General features: G+C 36.5%; 1 protein-coding gene across 1 annotated transcript; it reads right to left on the bottom strand.

Moving 5' to 3' along the window:
* Positions 1 to 1154: 1154 nt before the first annotated feature.
* Positions 1155 to 17314, bottom strand: EXOC1L (exocyst complex component 1 like). Its single transcript, XM_049630499.1, has 3 exons — positions 17168 to 17314; positions 7360 to 7490; positions 1155 to 1497 (listed from the first exon to the last, which is right to left on the bottom strand). The coding sequence occupies exons 1-3, from the start codon at positions 17286 to 17288 to the stop codon at positions 1231 to 1233; spliced, it is 519 nt and encodes a 172-aa protein (XP_049486456.1). The 5' UTR covers positions 17289 to 17314; the 3' UTR covers positions 1155 to 1230.
* Positions 17315 to 17530: the final 216 nt, after the last annotated feature.

Here is a 17530-nt window from a genome sequence, read left to right as displayed (position 1 = left end):
TTTAACAATACTTGTTTTCTGTTTTTTGTTTTGAAAGTCATCCTAGTAGGTGCGAAGTGGTATCTCATTGTGGTTTTAATTTGTATTTCCCTGTAGCTAATGATGTTGAGTATCTTTTCTTATGCTTACTGTATATCTTCTTTGGAGAAATGTCTATTTGAGCCATTTTTAAGTTGGGTTGTTTGTCTTTTTGATACTGAGTTGCAGGAGTTATTTATATATTCTGGTTATTAAACTGTTATCAGGTATATGATTTGCAAATATTTTCTCCCATTTTTTGGTTTTTCATTTTCTTGATAATGTCCTTTGGTAAAAAACAATTTTGATAAATCCAATCAATTTTTTTCTTCTGTTACTCATACTTTTGATAGTGTAAGACCTTGCCAAATCCAAGGTCCTGAAAATTTACTCCTATATTTTCTTCTAGGAATTTTATGGTGGCAGGTGTTACATTGAGGTCTTTAACCCATTTTAGGTTGACTTTTGTGTATGCTGTAAGATAGGGGCTTCATTCCTTGCTTGGGGATATCCAGTTATCTAGCACCATTTGTTGAAGAGATTATTCTTTCCTCTTTGAATGAATTCGACACCCTTATCAAAAATCAGTTGACCATAGATGTTTGGATTATTTTTGAATTCTCAATTCTATCCCTTTGGTCTATATGGTTATCCTTATGCGAGTTCCATAATTTTTTATTACTGTAGCTTTGTAATAAGTTTTGAAATTAGGAGGTGTGAGTCCTTCAGCTTTGCACCTCTGTTTCAAGATTGTTTGACTATTCACACCCTCTTGCAATTCTATGATTTTGAGGACTGACTTGCCCATTTCTGCTAAAAAAAAAAAGCTGTTGGAATTATAATAGAGATTGCACTGAATCTGTAGTTGCTTTGGGTAGTATAGACATCTTTACAATATTAATTTTTCCTATCCATGAACATGAATGTCTTTCCATTTATTTAGGCCTTTCAAGATACTTTGATGCTTTTAGTAAAATAGAGGTATAGACAAAATCATTCAACTCTTTCCAAAGTTACCAAGCAACACACAGGCAAAAGTCCCAAATGTTGAATGATTGCCTTAAAACACATCCCACTGCAATTCACAAAGCATCACTTTATTTTCATATAAATAATAGTCACTGATGAAGGGAAAAGCAAAATCATGACTATCAGTATTTATCTAGGGAATCATTTTCATAGAATACAGATGAAGGAACATAGTATATATCTTCAGAGTGGCAGGGGACACAGGGATAAGCATACTAGATTGAAAGCATAAAAGCATATTCTCATAAGAACCAAGCAATCCTTATTGTTTGAGGACCAAATGGAATCATCATTAATGTAAGTAGAATCAAAGTTCACAATCTGCAAGTCCTTCTTAAGATATGCATGATTCAGCTTATTCACAGTTCGAGCAAAGGCATATTTAGAAGCACAACTATATGCTTCCAACCTGTACACTTTCTTGAAGTGCAGATCAAAAAATGGATTGTCCTAGAGGAAAAAGAGAGATGTGATTTTGTTTGTAGCCAGGAAAGTAGTTAGATTTCCTGGGGGATTCTCTCATGTTCTCTTGTACATGCTTATTGATCATAAAGTATCAGTATCAAACATATTTCTAAAATCTACAAATGAGATTTCCAAAGCTACCTGCTTTAAACATATTTCTTCTAAAAAGAACAACAACATGAAAGATTACTCTGGAAGCATCTGTGATTTTTCAATTTTCCAAACAAAACATGTCCAAGAATGCACAGTTATCAAGTCTTCCCAGGGAAGATGAGAGGATGGATAGGGATGGAAAAAGAGAATAAATCCACTTACAGCCTTCTGGGGGAAGGTGGGGGGGAGAAAAAAATTCTCCTTTTCTTTACTAGGAAGTTGGTCCCTTGTGCCATTACAATGGTAGAAGGGGGAAATACAAGATGGCAAGAGTAGCCTTTGGCATGCTACAAATCACCAACTTGCTGACTTTGAAGTTAATAGCAAGGAATTACCTTAGAAGTTAATAGTAAGGATCATTAAATCATTTGACTGAAACTGTGAAATTACTCAAGACTGCCTCTGTTGATTAACTGCCTCTAGACTGTTGCTCTACTTCTAGTGGAGGTGTTTTGAGAAAAAGTGGACATCAAACCTCATCTAAGTCCTATATGTTAAAATAATAATAATTGCCACTGTTACTAATATTAGTAACAACAATACCTTGCATTTATAATGTGCTTTTCAGTTTACTAAGTGCTTTCATATTCATTACCTGCCTAACCCTTCTTTTTGAGGGCAGACGTTTTGAATTATTTATCTTTGTGTTCCTGGTGCTTGGCCATGGCAACTACTAAGTTCTCAACAAATATGTGTTGAACTGATTTGAAGTAGTCGACAAAAAGAGAAGTGGAGGTAAACAATGCTTTGAATGACAAGAAGGCAGAAAGAGACCAAAGCAGACTACTAATAATTAGTTACCATCTAGTATCTAAATATTACATACAAACAGCTTATATTTTGGCAATTTCTTTTTTAAGTAGGAAAATTCTTGCAGGAGGCAGGAGAAAGAATATGAGTTTTGAAGTTAGATAACCATTTTGAATCTGTGGTGTAACCATAGACAAAGTACTTATCTGATCTGACCTGACCTTCACTTTTTTGCTCATTTAAGAAAGGGTTGCTATAAATTTTACATAAGATTAATTATATAAATTACATAATAAGGACTTTCCCTTTCCCAAACCTGCTCCCCCCACCCCAAATTGTGATACTGGTGTTAATACCACCTTGCTTTATACCATTAATTTTTTAAAACAATTTTTTAACGTTTATTTTTGAGAGAGAGAAAGAGAGACAGAGTGTGAGTGTAGGATGGGCAGAGAGAGAGGGAGACACAAAATCCAAAGAAGCTCCAGGATCTAGCTGTCAGCACAGAGCCCAACACGGGGCTTGAACCCGTGAACTATGAGATCATGACCTGAGCCAAAGTTGGATGCTTACCCAACTGAGCCACCCAGGCATCCCTATACCATTAATTAAAACAAAAAACAAAAAACAAAAAACCAAAACCAATGCTTTTAAAAAAGAATGTACAGAAGTGCTGTAATTTTAAATGCATTGTTCTCCTTAACCACACCTTGCAAAACTTTTCCTGGCTGTCATAATTGCAGCTTGAAAGACACTTCTGCAGGAAATCTCAATAAAAGAAAATCACACCCATTCCATTATCAGATACTAATCACACTCTTTATAGTTTTCTTACTGAATTGTTTGCTCCTTATCTTGTAGAAAATATCTGTTATGCTTTTAAGATACTCAGAGGAGATTACTTTTCTCCTTTAGCTTAATAAATGAAGCCTAAGCAGGCATGTACATAGAATATAAGTCCCTCCTTCCCTCTCTTTCTCTCTCCCTCCCTTCTCTTGTTCTTTCTTTCAATAGAATCCTAGAGTCAAAAGGGGGTCTCATAGACCACTCAGTGATCTCTTGTTTATAGCTGGGATAATAGTTTCCAGAGAAGTGAAGCCCAGGTCACATGTGTAGTTGTTGGCAGAGCCAGGATAAGAACCAAGATCTCAATCAACTCAGCCCCATGTTTTATTACACCATCCTCTCTCCTGTTATACCACATCACTCTCCAAATCCCCAGTCCTTTTGATTTCTGCTTTATAAATTGACTTCAATTTCAATTCCATTCCATTTTAAAGTTGACAACTCTCTGGCTCAAAATTGTTCTATTTAAAGCTGTACCATTGCTATTGAGAAAAATATAATAACTGCTGACTCCTGAGGATTCAATTCCAAGAGAGAGAAAGTAGAAATTCCCAGAACACCTGGGATATTTTCATTTCATCTTTAAAAGAATTGCACTGTGGATATTATAGTTTTTTTTTTTTTCTGGGAGTTCAGTAGTTTGAGGTCATAAAGGGTGAGAAAATTAGAAACACTCAGCTTCTCTTTTGTATCTAGTTCACTATCAAAGATGATGATCTTCAATGGGAAAGGGAAGAATCAACAAGATTGGGATGGAATTAAGGCCAGGACATGAGGAGAAAATAGAGCACAGTGAGCTGCTTCTATGGAATCTAAGTTGACAGCCTTGCTGAATGAAACCCCAGGCACTAACCAAGCTTGTAGAAAGTCATTATGACATCAGCAATATTTGAGAATTTGAGAGAAAGGAAAGAAAAATGGGCAAAAAAATGAGGTGGGGATGGTTAATTCCTGAAACTAGATTAGTGAACTTGACATTGATTTCTGATAAAATTCAATGAAGTATAGAAATTTTGGCAAGTACATAAAGTACAAAGAAGAAACAATAATTTTAAAAATATGTAATCCTATCACACAGAGATAATTATTATTAAAGCACTGGTGTCTTTCATATATACCTACACACACACACATACATATACCTGTATGTATTTTTTGCATTCAAATTTAAAGTTCAGATTTCAGTTTTCAATAATATGCAATATTTTAGGAGTGCTGGGTGGCTCAGTCGGTTAAACGTCTGACTTTGATTAAGGTCATGATTTCATGGTTTTTTAATTCGAGCCCTGCGTTGGGCTCTGTGTTCACAGCTCAGAGCCTGGAGCCTGCTTTGGATCCTGTGTTTCCTTTTCTCTCTGCCCCTGCCCCACTTGTGCTCTGTCTCTCTCTGTCTCTCAAAAATAAACAAATGTAAGAAAAAAAGCAATATTCTAAATATGCGAAATGAGATAATAATACAAAGAAGTTTTGTATTTGGCCGACTTTTAAAAAACTTATTCAGTGGTGAATAATTGTGTTCGGAGGCATTCTTGTGGAAACATGATTTTTAATGGCTGTGTGACATTCCAGCTATTGATATGCAATAATATACTTAACTGTTTCCTAAGTATTGAACTTTTAGGTAGAATGTATTATCAGAAAAATGCTAGGTAAGTACTTAGGAAAAAAAGCAATGAAATCCAACATGCTTTCACCAAGAAGTTACGCCAAACACACCAAATTTTTAAAATACGATTGATTCCTAGGTGATGTCAAGGTAATAACAGATAGCATATATTGATTTCAGTAAAGATCATAAGGGCAAAATTCAGGAATTCAGACTAGATAATCAAAGTAGGGAAGGCAGAATGAAGTGCTTATGTCTGTCTATTTCACCACTATCTTCAAAGCCTAGCAAAGTCTGGGATAAATACAAATTCTCCATGAATGAATGAATGAATGAGTGAGTGAATGAATGAGTGAATATATGAATACGTAGAGACATTAAACAAGCAGTTCAAAGAAGACATGTTAATAGATTTCTGGGTAAAGTCTGACTCCACCCACAAAACACTGAATAGCTTTGTGACCTTGGGCAAGTCAATTAATCTCTTTAAGTTTCATTTTCCTCATCTAAAAATTGGATGTAATAATAGAATCCAATTCATTGGGGTTTTGTGATGATTATGTGAAATTATATATGAAAAGACCTTCATGTGGTTCCTGGCATCTGGTGAGTTTACTAAGCAGTACTACAAGTGTGGTAATAGTAACCTTTCAATTACCCAGAGGTTACCCAGATGGCACTTAGCTCTGCTTGCTTCCTTGTATTTATTATTGACTTGAATGAAGTCCTAAGTGTTGTGCTCATTAAATCTGCATTAAAATAAAAAAATAAAATTAAAAAAAAAAGAGCAGAGGGACACAAGAGTAAACAAACTATTCTAACCACCATAAATTCAACTTCCGTTAGAACATTTGTTTACCTAATGAAATTTAATTGTAATTGCTTTATAACAAAAATCCCATTTAAAAAAAATCTGCATCATACTACAGTGAATATTAAAAAATAAAAATATTAAAAGATTTGATAGATGGGAACAATAGGCCAAACTAAGGATATGATATTTACTAGGATTAAGAATAAAAAAGCTTAAATTCTAATTGATCCACCAAAAACACAAATTCTTATTGAGTGCTTACTATCTATCAGGCAGAAGGCTATGATAAAAGATAAAAAACCAAAAACAAAAGTCTCAGTTTTTCAGGAGGTTTCCATCCAGAGGGGACATACAGTAAGTCAACAATTGCAGTTTGTAGAATTATGTCTATAACACATTTACATCCACAATGCAATGGGGGAAGGGAAGCATGAGTAGGACTTTACCCAATGGGGAATCTGGGAATGGGGTGAAAGATGGAGGTGACTGGGCATTATAAACCTCAAGAGTCAGTGGTTAAACACTGTGGATGTATACAGTTTAAGGGGAATGACCAGAAATAAAGGGGCCAGATCATCAAGGACCCTTATTTAAATTTTATTCTATGCAAGTAGAGGGTATGGCAGATCAGGTTAAATGGTAAATCATGCACAAAAGAACTGAGATTTTAGATTAGTGTTTAATAGAAGTAAAGAATTCATATCAAAGGAAATACAAACTAGTCACACTAATTCTAAAGTATTGTATTTAATTCTGGAAAAGCTGAAGCATTCCAGAGGAGAGAAAATAGTGTAGTGAAGGGTGTTGAAGCAATGGCATGGGGGAGTAAAAATAACAATGCTATGACCTCTTAGCATTTGTATTGTCCTGTCATATTATCTTATTTGATTTTCATATGAAAGTTATTTAAAGAATAAAATGGGTACACTTAACCTAGAAAAGAGAAAACCTGAGGGAACATTATAATTATCTTCAAATATTGGAAAGGCTGCTATGTAAAAAGAGGATCCGATTTTTTCTACGTGGCTCCAAATGGTAAAACTAGGACTGATGGATGGATGTTAGAGTGAAGTGGATGTTGGTTAAACATAGTAGGAGATTTAAAAACAAGTATGGCAATCAGAAATTGAATGGACTTCCTCAATGGTAACACATTCCCCATCAGTGGAAGAGTTTAAGGAGAGACTGATAGGAAACTACTTATTAAGTGGTCATGTGGGGAGACAGGCACATACACCATTTTCCCCCTTTTGTCTCTAAGGTTGTAGGATTTCTAAGAGTTATTGGTTTTTCTGGAGGATGAAGTGGCTAACCGACAGCAGTTTCAAGAAGATGAGAAAGGAATTCCCAAAATTTAATGGAGAAACTTGGGGTGGGGAGAGAGTGGGGTGAAACCATCAAATACTTAAAGTTTCAGGATTGACTGGCAGATTGTGTTTAACCTGTTAACAAGCCCTTGGGAAAGATGTTTTTAAACTTAATAGACAAAAATTCAAGCTTAAACTCAGAAAAACAGAACAAAAAAACCCAGTAGATTATCCCAGCCAAATAACCCAGCCACTTAAAACAATATGTCATCTTAACACTTAGTACATGCCAAGAATATGAAAGAGGATATTGAACATAAAGATTTCTGGCATATTGATCCCACATCTCCCTTACAAAACATAACACTTACAGTATCTGCTTCTTTTCCATCAATCATCTGCAGATCGTTCAAAGACCACTTTTTTGTTACTTCATATTTTTCATCTAAGCCTATTCTGTAGTGTTTCACCATAATTATTTTTACTTCTTCATTTTTGGTCACTGTAGGACAGAAAAAAACACTCGGTTTACATAAACTCTTAGAAGACAATAAATTATTCATCAAGTTATACTTTTTATACTTTTTTGGCATTTATGTATCTCCTTTTCATATAATGAGTTTGAGCCTATGTTATATCTGCACCCCAATTATGAACCCTGATGTATCTGAGCCTTCATGAGTATGCCCAATTTTTTCCATATGTTAATTTAATTTTTGCTACAATTGTGGCTACAGACTGCTGTGACTGCCAGTGGTAATATCTGTCAGATAGAGCACTGAGCTTTGTGCTTTCAGCTCTGAGCTTTGTGGTGGACAATGGGGTTCGACTCCTGGCAGGAAATAAGAGGCTTTGCTTTAGCATACAGTCAGTGCCAAAGTATTTACCAGAACAAATTGGAATTTTAATTTATGACAATATGAGAGAGTGGGGAGGTCGGGAAAGCAAACAGTTCTGCTCACACAGCAACGCAGTGTTGAAGAGTGACCATACGAGTACTACTTTGTATCTTCTCTTTTAAAGTTACAGTGAAAAAAAATGAAAAAAAAAATTGATGTGAGACTTGTGATGGAGAAGTGTGGGCATCACAGCTACCGTTGACCTGTTTGGAATTGTTTGAGATTAAAAAAAAATTTTTTTTAACGTTTGTTTATTATTGACAGATAGAGACACAGCATGAGCACGGGAGGGGCAAAGAAAGAAGGAGACACAGAATCTGAAGTAGGCTCCAGGCTCTGAGCTGTCAGCACAGAGCCCAACGCAGGGCTCAAACTTGCAGGGCTCAAACTCACAAACCGCGAGATCATGACCTGAGCCGAAGTCAGATGCTTAACTGACTGAGCCACCCAGGTGCCCGTATTGTTTGAGATTTTTAGTCTTCTGTAGCATGTCTCCAAATGTTAGCATTCAAAATGTGCCATTAAGACAGAAAGTTTGAGTATTATACCTTGAAAGGTATGGGAAAGTCATTGCTTATTTAATTGTGGGAAAAAAATGAGGGAAATCCTTTCTTGGCCTTAAAAACATTGTCTTTGGTCTCATAACAATATATTAGAAGAATCAACATTTGATGTTAGAACTCCTGAATTGAAAATTATCAATGAGTTAAGAAAGGAGTATTTACTGAGTGCCTGCTATTTACTTGATAGAGTTATTACAGATGCCAGAGGGATACAAGTATGAGATATGGTTCCTGCCCTCTAGACTGCTAACACACATGAGGCACATAAAATATATATTATAATGGTATACAGGTATATTATTTTTTAAACTTTTTAAAAGTTTATTTATTTATTTTGAGAGATAGAGAAAGCGAGCAGGGAAGGGGCAGAGGGGGCGGGGGGAGAATCCCAAGCAGGCTCCACGCTGTCAATGCAGAGCCCAATGCCAGGCTGGAACTCATGAACTGTGAGATTATGACCTGAGCCAAAATCAAGAGTCAGACGCTTAGCCAACTGAGCCACATGAGCACCCCAAGTATACAGGTATATTACAAAGAAGTAGCTGTGGGAAATGAATATCTATGAACTTCTTTCAAGACGGATGTCACTTAGACATCTTAGAAAGTTGCAAGCTGGTTCTGTCCTCTAAGAGTGAGACTGGAGTTTGTATTTAAGGAACTCTCTTTTGGTTCTGGAAAGTGCCACTTTGGCATGCCCTCCTAGTTAAGAAGATATAAAGCAATGCATTGTGATATAATCATAATAATAGATAAGCAATGTACAGCAGACTGTATATGTTCAGCAGGAGTTCTGAGAAGGGGGAGGATTGGAATAGTTAAGGGAGAAACTATAACTATATAACTATATAGTTATATAACTATATACTATATATACTATATAATTATAGTTATGGTTTATATACAAACAATAACTATAGTTATGGGAGATATAGAATTTGATACAGGATTTAAAATTGGTCCTATTTGGGAAGGCAGAGATGATACTTGAAGGTGTTTATAGGTGAAGGACAGCATGAGGAAATGAATGGACAATAGAAACTAAACATCACCAGGTAGGATTAGAGAAAGTGGAGTGTATAGATTGGTTGGTATTAGGATATGGTAAGCAATAGGATTAACTAGTCTGAGAAGATTGTGAAAATGTTTTGAAAATCTATGGATTTGAAAAGGGACAGAAACCACTGAGGACTTGCGGTATCTGAATCCTCTGCAGAACTGGGGCTGGGGAAGGGGGTAGTCATCCTCTGAAGGTGCAAATGATACTGAAATTAAGGGAACCAGTTGAGCTTAATTAAGGGAACTCAGAACCAGCACTGCTGAGTGAGTTCAGTCCTCTAGAGAGGGGAGTCTGAGCAGGTTAACAAATCTAAGAAGAGGGCACTCTGTCAGGTTTTCAGTGAAAGCTCATACAGTTATACACATTCATAAGTCTCTTTTCTCCTTGAACAGGAGGCTAGTACAGTGGTGCCCCCATTAAAGGAATATTTTCTGGAAGCAGCAATGCACAAGATACATTGAAGAAGAAAAGAAGGAGGGACTAGAGGTCCCTGGAAAAGGCGTCAAGACTTAGTGGGCTCTGGCTTTAGATATTTTTGATGCAAATCATGATGCCACTCTTTACAGTGTGGTCTGAGTAAATGACTTCATGTCTGGAGACTGGAGAGATTAAACCTCCATTGCTCATGTTGGAAAGTAGACATCAGAGTTCCACAAACTCACAGGATGTAACAATTTAAGATAAAGTATATAAAGGACATAGATGGATGGACATAGATGGTTTGCAGTAATTGTAATTGTTAAAAGTGCTTCATTTCATGTAAGAGACTGTTGTTGTAATCCAGGCACAGGATGTGGGTAATGGAAATAGACACGGCACACCCGAGTAAGATTTCAAACGAGGCACTGACAACACCTGATGGAAACCAAAACAGGGAAGTATGGAGGGTGAGCTGGTTGGGCAGAATAATAAGTTTAGTTTTTGACATACAGATGAGGTGTCCATAAACTATCTCAGAAAAGAAGGAGATGGAAGTTTATAGTTTAGGCAGCATATTTATTATTATTTTTTTATTTAACTTAATTTATTTATTTTTGAGAGTGAGAGAGAGCATGCACATGAGCAGGGGAAGGGCAGAGAGAGAGGGAGAGAGAGGGAATCTCAAGCAGGCTCAGCACTGTCAGTGCAGAGCCTGACGTGGGGCTCAAACTCATGAACCCTAAGATCATGACCTGAGCTGAAATCAAGAGTCAGATGGTTAACTGACTGAGCCACCCAGGTGCTCTGGAAGTTTGTAGTTTAGGAATGGAGATACAGACTTGGAATTTTTCTGTGTGGACAGGTTTCCAAGACCAAGTTCATAGGGAAAAGAGCAAAGAAGGGAGACAGAGCAGAGAAGAAAAACGTGCCAGCAGAGAGGTCTGAGGAGATGATGTGGGAAGAGACAAGCCCAACAATGCAATGCTATGAAAATCATAAGGACAGAGAATTTAAAAAATTGGAGATCATCCCGTGAAGTCATTTTGTTGGGTAAAGCAGAGTTCAGACCTGACACAGAATCTGGTGTGGGGAATGCCATTGACTTCTTTCCTGAAGGCAGTTTCTTTGGTGAAGGCAGAGACAACTTGCAGGAATCTCCATCATGCACTAATACTGAGAGCTTACTGTGTGCCAGTTCCAGGGTTAGGTAGGATTAAAACAAGAAACAGGAAGAGACTAAAGGTTATGATTTAGGTCATATATTCCAAGAGTTTGGAAGAGTAGGGATCGTGTATTTTGGGGGACAAAGGGAGTGATTGAGGGGCATGTCCCGGAAAGGATCCAGAACAGAAGACCTGAACCTGGCATCAAAAAAACAAATGGTGTGCAAAAATTTGTGGGTTCCTGCCCATGTACATTTATCCAGCTCTAGAAAGGTCCCCTTCCACTGATCTAGACGTTAGCTTTTGGAAGAGGAAAGGCTTAGAAAAGAAGCCATTAGCATGGTGCGTTGCAGTGGAGGCAGAGTTGATTCTGTCATACATATTAAGGACAAGATGATGGAGGCAGTTCCTTCCACCAGGAAGACATTGTGTCTTTTCAGACAAAGGCTGCACTTCAGAACCAAAGGACAATGTTCTTGTTCTGGCTAGCTGTCTCACTTGCTATTTAGAGTGTGGGAGAGGATGCTTATGCGGAGAAATAACTGGATACTATATGAAAATGTAATTTGAAGCAAATTCCGCTGCCTCATCTACATGTTTTGATAACTAGCCAATTGCCTATAGGGTCACTGATTCATCTCATTATTTTGATAAATATTTGAGTGCCCCTTTTGTGCAAAGCCCTGTGCTAGGCATGGAAAAAATGAATTCCCATAAGGCACCATTCCTGCTGTCCCTGAGATTACAGAGAGTAGGGGCTTAGAAAGAAAACACAGTATCACAGTGCCGTGAATGAGACACGGACCAGGTAATACAGGAAAATCAAGAAGGGACATCTTCATCCGACTGGTGGGGTCAGGGAGAGCTTTTTGAAGGGGGTAATCTGAGTTGTACAGGGCAGTGGGAGTTAACAGAATGAAGAAAGGGGTAGAGGAAGTTTTAGAACAGTATGTGTACAAAAGCATGAAATACTTGACCCTTTTGAGTCATGGTAGATATCCAGTATGTTGGCATGAAGTGTGAGGGTGGATAGGTGGTAGGAAGCAGGTTAGGCAGGAGGGAGTTCCAGAAGGGTCTAGACTGCTAAGCTAAGGCATTCAAATGTTAATCTGAGAGCTCTGTGTGTGGAGGGGAAACTTGGGGGGAGGGACGTCACTGAAGGATTTTAGGTAAATAGGCTGAGCTTTAAATTCTAGAAAGTTTTCTTGGGCAGTTCTGTAAAGGATGAAAAGAGATGTTGAGAAGGTAGAATCTGTTGGTTATTAAGTTTTCTTACATTAACGGTTACTGTCCCACTAACAACAAACTAAGAAAATAAGCATCTTTAAAAGTTAACCTTTTGATACAATGATGCAGCAGAGAGACAGTACAGACTACTTAATTTGGCAAAAGTAGCCTCCTCTGGAGTCAAGGAGGCTCCAGGAACTGTGTTCAGCCAAGAGTCAAAGAAGTCTACTCAGGCTGGAGTGGACCCAATCCTTAATTTCCATACTTGTGCTCTGCTGCTGGCTAAAATTAAATGGCCATATCCACATTAATGCAGTGGCAAAGTGGAAACTTATCACATTGTTTTAAAACAGAAATGTGTTTATATAGTCAAAATGTTACAGAGTTGGTTTTAATAACATCAGAGGTGCCATTTTGTAATTATGATTTAGTGAGTAATAGCTAGAGACCAGGAGAACTTCAGAATAACTTGTTTCAATATTAATATTTTAGTTTAGCATTTTCAGAATTACGATCTTAACTTCATGCCAATCATTTATTTTCACTGTTAATTTCAAAATAAACACTTCCATGAATAACTGCCTCTATTACTATGGTAAAATAGTCACTATCATTTATAAGGCTAAATGGAAAGAACGTTGGCTAATTGAACCAATATTATTTTACAGGATAGAAGAAAAACAGTAGCTCATGATTAAGCTGCACAGAAACGCTTTAAATAAACAAATGACTGTTATTTTACAATCCTAGTATCACATAATTGTTTCCATCATTGAAACTAAGTAATACGAAAAAACTACCACAAGATAAAAGATAGAAAGTCTCAGTGAAAATGTCTCAATATATTGATGATGTCTTGGGGTTGTTGAGAATACTATTATTGATTTCATTAAAAAAGCAACTTTCAAATAATATTTTTCCTAGAAATATTTTAATAAAATCATTTTTGGGGCTCTACTGAGTACTATAGATTGAAAGTTTGTGTTCCCCCAAATTCATTTTTGAAATCCTAACCCCCAGGATGACGGTATTAGGAGACAGAAACGTTGGGAGGTGATTTGGCACTAGAACCCTTACAAAAAGACTTCAGAAAGATCCCTTGCCCTGTCCACCATGTAAGGCTACGGGGAAGATGGTGGTCTCTGAGGAAGTAGTTCCTCACCAGACACTGAATCTACTGGTGCCATGATCTTAGACTTCCCAGTTCCTAGAATTGTGAGAAATAAATGTTGTTTATATGCCACCCAGTCTCTAATATTTTGGTTTTTTTGTTAATTTATTCTTATTTAACACTCTAATTGTCACCATTCTTGTTGTCAATGGCTTGACAAAATTGTTAGATTCTCTGGTTCACAGAGAAGTTCTGTTCTAACATTAAAATGTAATATGTATAGGGAACTTATACACACTGTTTTCATATCTAGAAAATGACATTTATTTTCAAATTAGTATTTATGAATGAAAATGTTTTTCTAAGTATATAGGAATACTTGAAATAACTTGTATCTGAATATGTATATAATTTTTATTTATAAAATATATAATATATATTCTTCATTATATATTAAATACAATACTTATATGTGTTTAGTATGTATTTTATTTTTATTAAAGTATTTATTTATAGTATAGACTATTTATATAACTATATCTCAGCATACATTTTCACAGTAAATATATTTTTCTGTATATTTAAAAAATTTAACCCTACCTTATATTTTGTTTCTTTGGAGCATAATTTATCACGTTTGTTTTTTCCTAGTTAGGATTTAATAAGAGAGCACTATGTGCATATGTAGGTGTTATTATTTCCATTTCAGAGATGTCAACACTGAGACCAGGGAGGTTAATTATATTGCCCCGAATTTCACAGCTGGCAGGTGGGCAAAGTAGAGTCAGGTTTTATACCAGATCTGACTGACTCCAAGCATTCCAGGATCCATTCTACCACGCCCTTCCCATTCAATTATGGCAAAAGCTCTATATACTCTTTCAAGTCCTTCAGAAGTTCTTTAATTCATTTGCACTCACCATTGCACAAGTGACTTATCCCTTTCTAGTGCCTGCATATTATAGGTTCCTCCCTCCTCCATAAGAAGTGCTGCTTTTAACTGATGTGGATAATGATGTTCTAGGCTAGGGGAAGCTAATCCCAAGGAGAAATGACTTTACAAACTCTGAGGTGCCAGTAAATCCCCAATGTGAATCCTGACAAAATACAGAGAGGGAGATTTGGTTCATGACATCTGATTTTTTACACCAATTAGGTAAAAGATCAAGATAACAGTAAATCACAATCATCTGGTTGTAAGACCCCTCCAAAAGACAGATTCTGATCAGATATATAGAAAATGTAACTTTTTGGGGCGCCTGGGTGGCTCAGTCGGTTAAGCGTCCGACTTCAGCTCAGGTCATGATCTCACAGTCCGTGAGTTCGAGCCCCGCATCAGGCTCTGTGCTGCCAGATCAGAGGCTGGAGCCTGCTTCAGATTCTGTGTCTCCCTCTCTCTCTGACCCTCCCCCGTTCATGCTCTGTCTCTCTCTGTCTCAAAAATAAATAAACATTAAAAAAAATAAAAAAAAAGAAAATGTAACTTTTTGAAACATATCTTCTTTAGTTTGAAAAATGCATGATGGAATTCAGCTACTCTAGCCTTTGATTCTTGCAAATTTAGAACTGCTAGATTATAGGATGTAAAGAGAAAATTGCAACTATGAGTGTTTCTACTCTGTGAAGGTGGCCAAGATCTGGACTTACCTGCCTCAATAATTGTGATATGACCTGTTTGATTCATATCGATAGAAATTTTCTGAGTAAAGCAGGGTCAAAGATTAAAGTCTATCAATCATCACATTGGTCTTCACTTTAAATTACCATTCCTCCTGTATGTATTTGAAATGGTCATAAATAGATATTATACTTAAGGAAAATGCTCTCAGATTGATGGATGTGATATAGAGGAGAGTTATGAAAAACGAGTGAACAAATATGACTAATAATCTTAACTTTTATGTGAAATATCACAATATTGTTTCTCTTCACATCTGAGAGGACCTTGTGGTGGTTTTTTTTTTTTTTCTTCTTACACAGGAGAGTCATTGAATTTTACTAATAAAAGTGATCACCTCCTCTACTTGGTCATTTGCCCGATGAGAAAATTGAACCCTAAAGAGGGTGCCTTCACCCATGTTAACAATGCTAATCCCTTGACCTTCTGATCCTTGCTAAAAGGGTTCATGTCACTTATGGAGAAAAAAACAAAAAACACAAAAACCAGCAGTTAACCCCAGCCCACGGTATTTTTCCTAGAACTCAATGACAACAGAAAGAAAAGACATTATCCATTTTCAAAAGTTTAATTCTAGGGAATTTTTTTTTTCATGCCAGATTGAATAAGTTCAGTTTATTATATGGTTGCAGGGAGGAATTAAGATATATCTGGTAAGTTAGATATGTTGTTATGATTATTTTATTTTTATAAGTTTGCTTTAAAAATACGTGTATGCTAATGATACGTGATGGGTAATTAACTTTATAAAGAAGATCATAGTAGGAATACAATTACTAAATATTAATGTTGGAATAAGCATCTTCTCTAATATAGTAAGTCAAAATGCTTTAAGATATAGTGATTTCATGGGTACAATACAGTTTCTAAAATTATTTCACTTGACTTTTCTTCCATAATTTGATTTCTTTCTTTTTCCTGGCCAATTAAGTTTTTTACCTGGCTGATATGCCAAGTCCCCAAACTTTGTATTTATACAGCAAACTATGCTAAGTAAAGTGTTAGATAAATATTAGTATTCTTATTATTGAGTAAATATTGTTCTTATTAGGAATGATAGAATTAAAAAAAATTCTTAGCACTTCATTTACATCTGTTCTACTTCCCTCACAGTACTCCGTCTTGACAACTTTAGAGAGTCCTTCTGAGGCAATTATCAGGAAAAGAATTATAAGTTGTTTTCTGAAAATACTGAGGTGTGTGCCTTAAAAAAAGAAAGTCCATAATGAACACTTAGAGTTTCTGAGCTCTTTCCTCCTAAGCCCCTGAAAAGTATTAAAAGACATGGACTGGGAAAAGGGAATGCTGTATATTAAGTTTGATAATGGCACAAGCATTTCTGTCTAAATTCAGCATAATCATTACAGGTTAAGTAATCATAATTAAGTGCAAAAGCCTATTCCCACATTTGGACAATTTTTGTGAATTTTAAAAACACAGGGGAAAAATCCATATTTTAAATAGTTAGAGAGAAGCCCCTTATCCTTACAGTTCCATCTTCATGAACTAATTTCTACGATTATTGTTTCTGTGAGCATACTTCCTAGAAGAGAAAGGATTTTTAAAAATCCTTTCAAAATAAACTACCAGGAAGAAAAATTAAGGTCTTTTTCTTTTCCTAGCATGAAAAAGGAGAATCCTAGTTGTCCAGACTGGTTGGAAATATAGCTGAATAACTCAATTCTCCAGTGTATTTAAAAATATACAGAAAGCTCTCTGTTGAATTTTTTAAGATGAGCTCTTACACATTAAGATTGCATACCATGCAAGTGAATTAAATAAAAGATTGGAGACAAAATAATCAAATCAAACCACTTTCATTCTGAACAATTAATCAAAATATTCTTGATACGATATTATTTTTCTGTCTTCCATTTTAGCACTGAAAACAAAATTCTGTGGCATCCAAATTCCTAAACTTGGCATAGTTAGTTAAGCTCTATCATCAGAAGATACACGTGCTGTTAATTTACAGGAAAACAAACACAGAAATGTCCCTCTACCACCCAGGCACCTTGGGGTTATTTACATTTTGAAGTGATCACAGAAAGAATAGATTACCTGACACACAGAGGTAATACCTGTCCTGGACGGAGAACTCTATTTCAATAAACTCGTACAGATTCTGGGAGAGTGGCTTAAACAGTTTCTTCTCCAAGTCCTCCTTTACCAATGATGACATTGCCTCCAGTTCCACTTGGCCTGATGTCTTGGCTCGAGATCACCCTTTCTCTCCTTTTGCTCCCTAGATTTCTTGTTTGGGTTTGCTCCTCCCAGCCCTCGCCCTTTAACTTCTCATTCCTGGCCAGACCCAGGCTCCGCAGAACAGTCTGTGCGGTCAGACCCCTCACTGCGGTGCGTGCCCAACGACAGCGGCAGCGGCAGCTGCAGCCAAAATCCAGCAGCAACACTCGCCCCACCGTC

The sequence above is a fragment of the Panthera uncia genome, chromosome B1 (assembly GCF_023721935.1).
Source record: "Panthera uncia isolate 11264 chromosome B1, Puncia_PCG_1.0, whole genome shotgun sequence".
Taxonomy (NCBI): Eukaryota; Metazoa; Chordata; class Mammalia; order Carnivora; family Felidae; genus Panthera; species Panthera uncia.
The sequence above is the reverse complement of the archived record's forward strand: the minus strand, read 5'-3'. Positions and strand labels throughout refer to the sequence as shown.

Coding starts and splice junctions, on each gene's coding strand:
- EXOC1L (XM_049630499.1), bottom strand. CDS start 17,288: ATGTCATCATTGGTAAAGGAGGACTTGGAGAAGAAACTGTTTAAGCCA. Junction 7,491..17,167: donor GTATTACCTCTGTGTGTCAG/GTAATCTATTCT, acceptor TCTGTCCTACAG/TGACCAAAAATGAAGAAGTA. Junction 1,498..7,359: donor ATGGAAAAGAAGCAGATACT/GTAAGTGTTATG, acceptor TTTTTCCTCTAG/GACAATCCATTTTTTGATCT.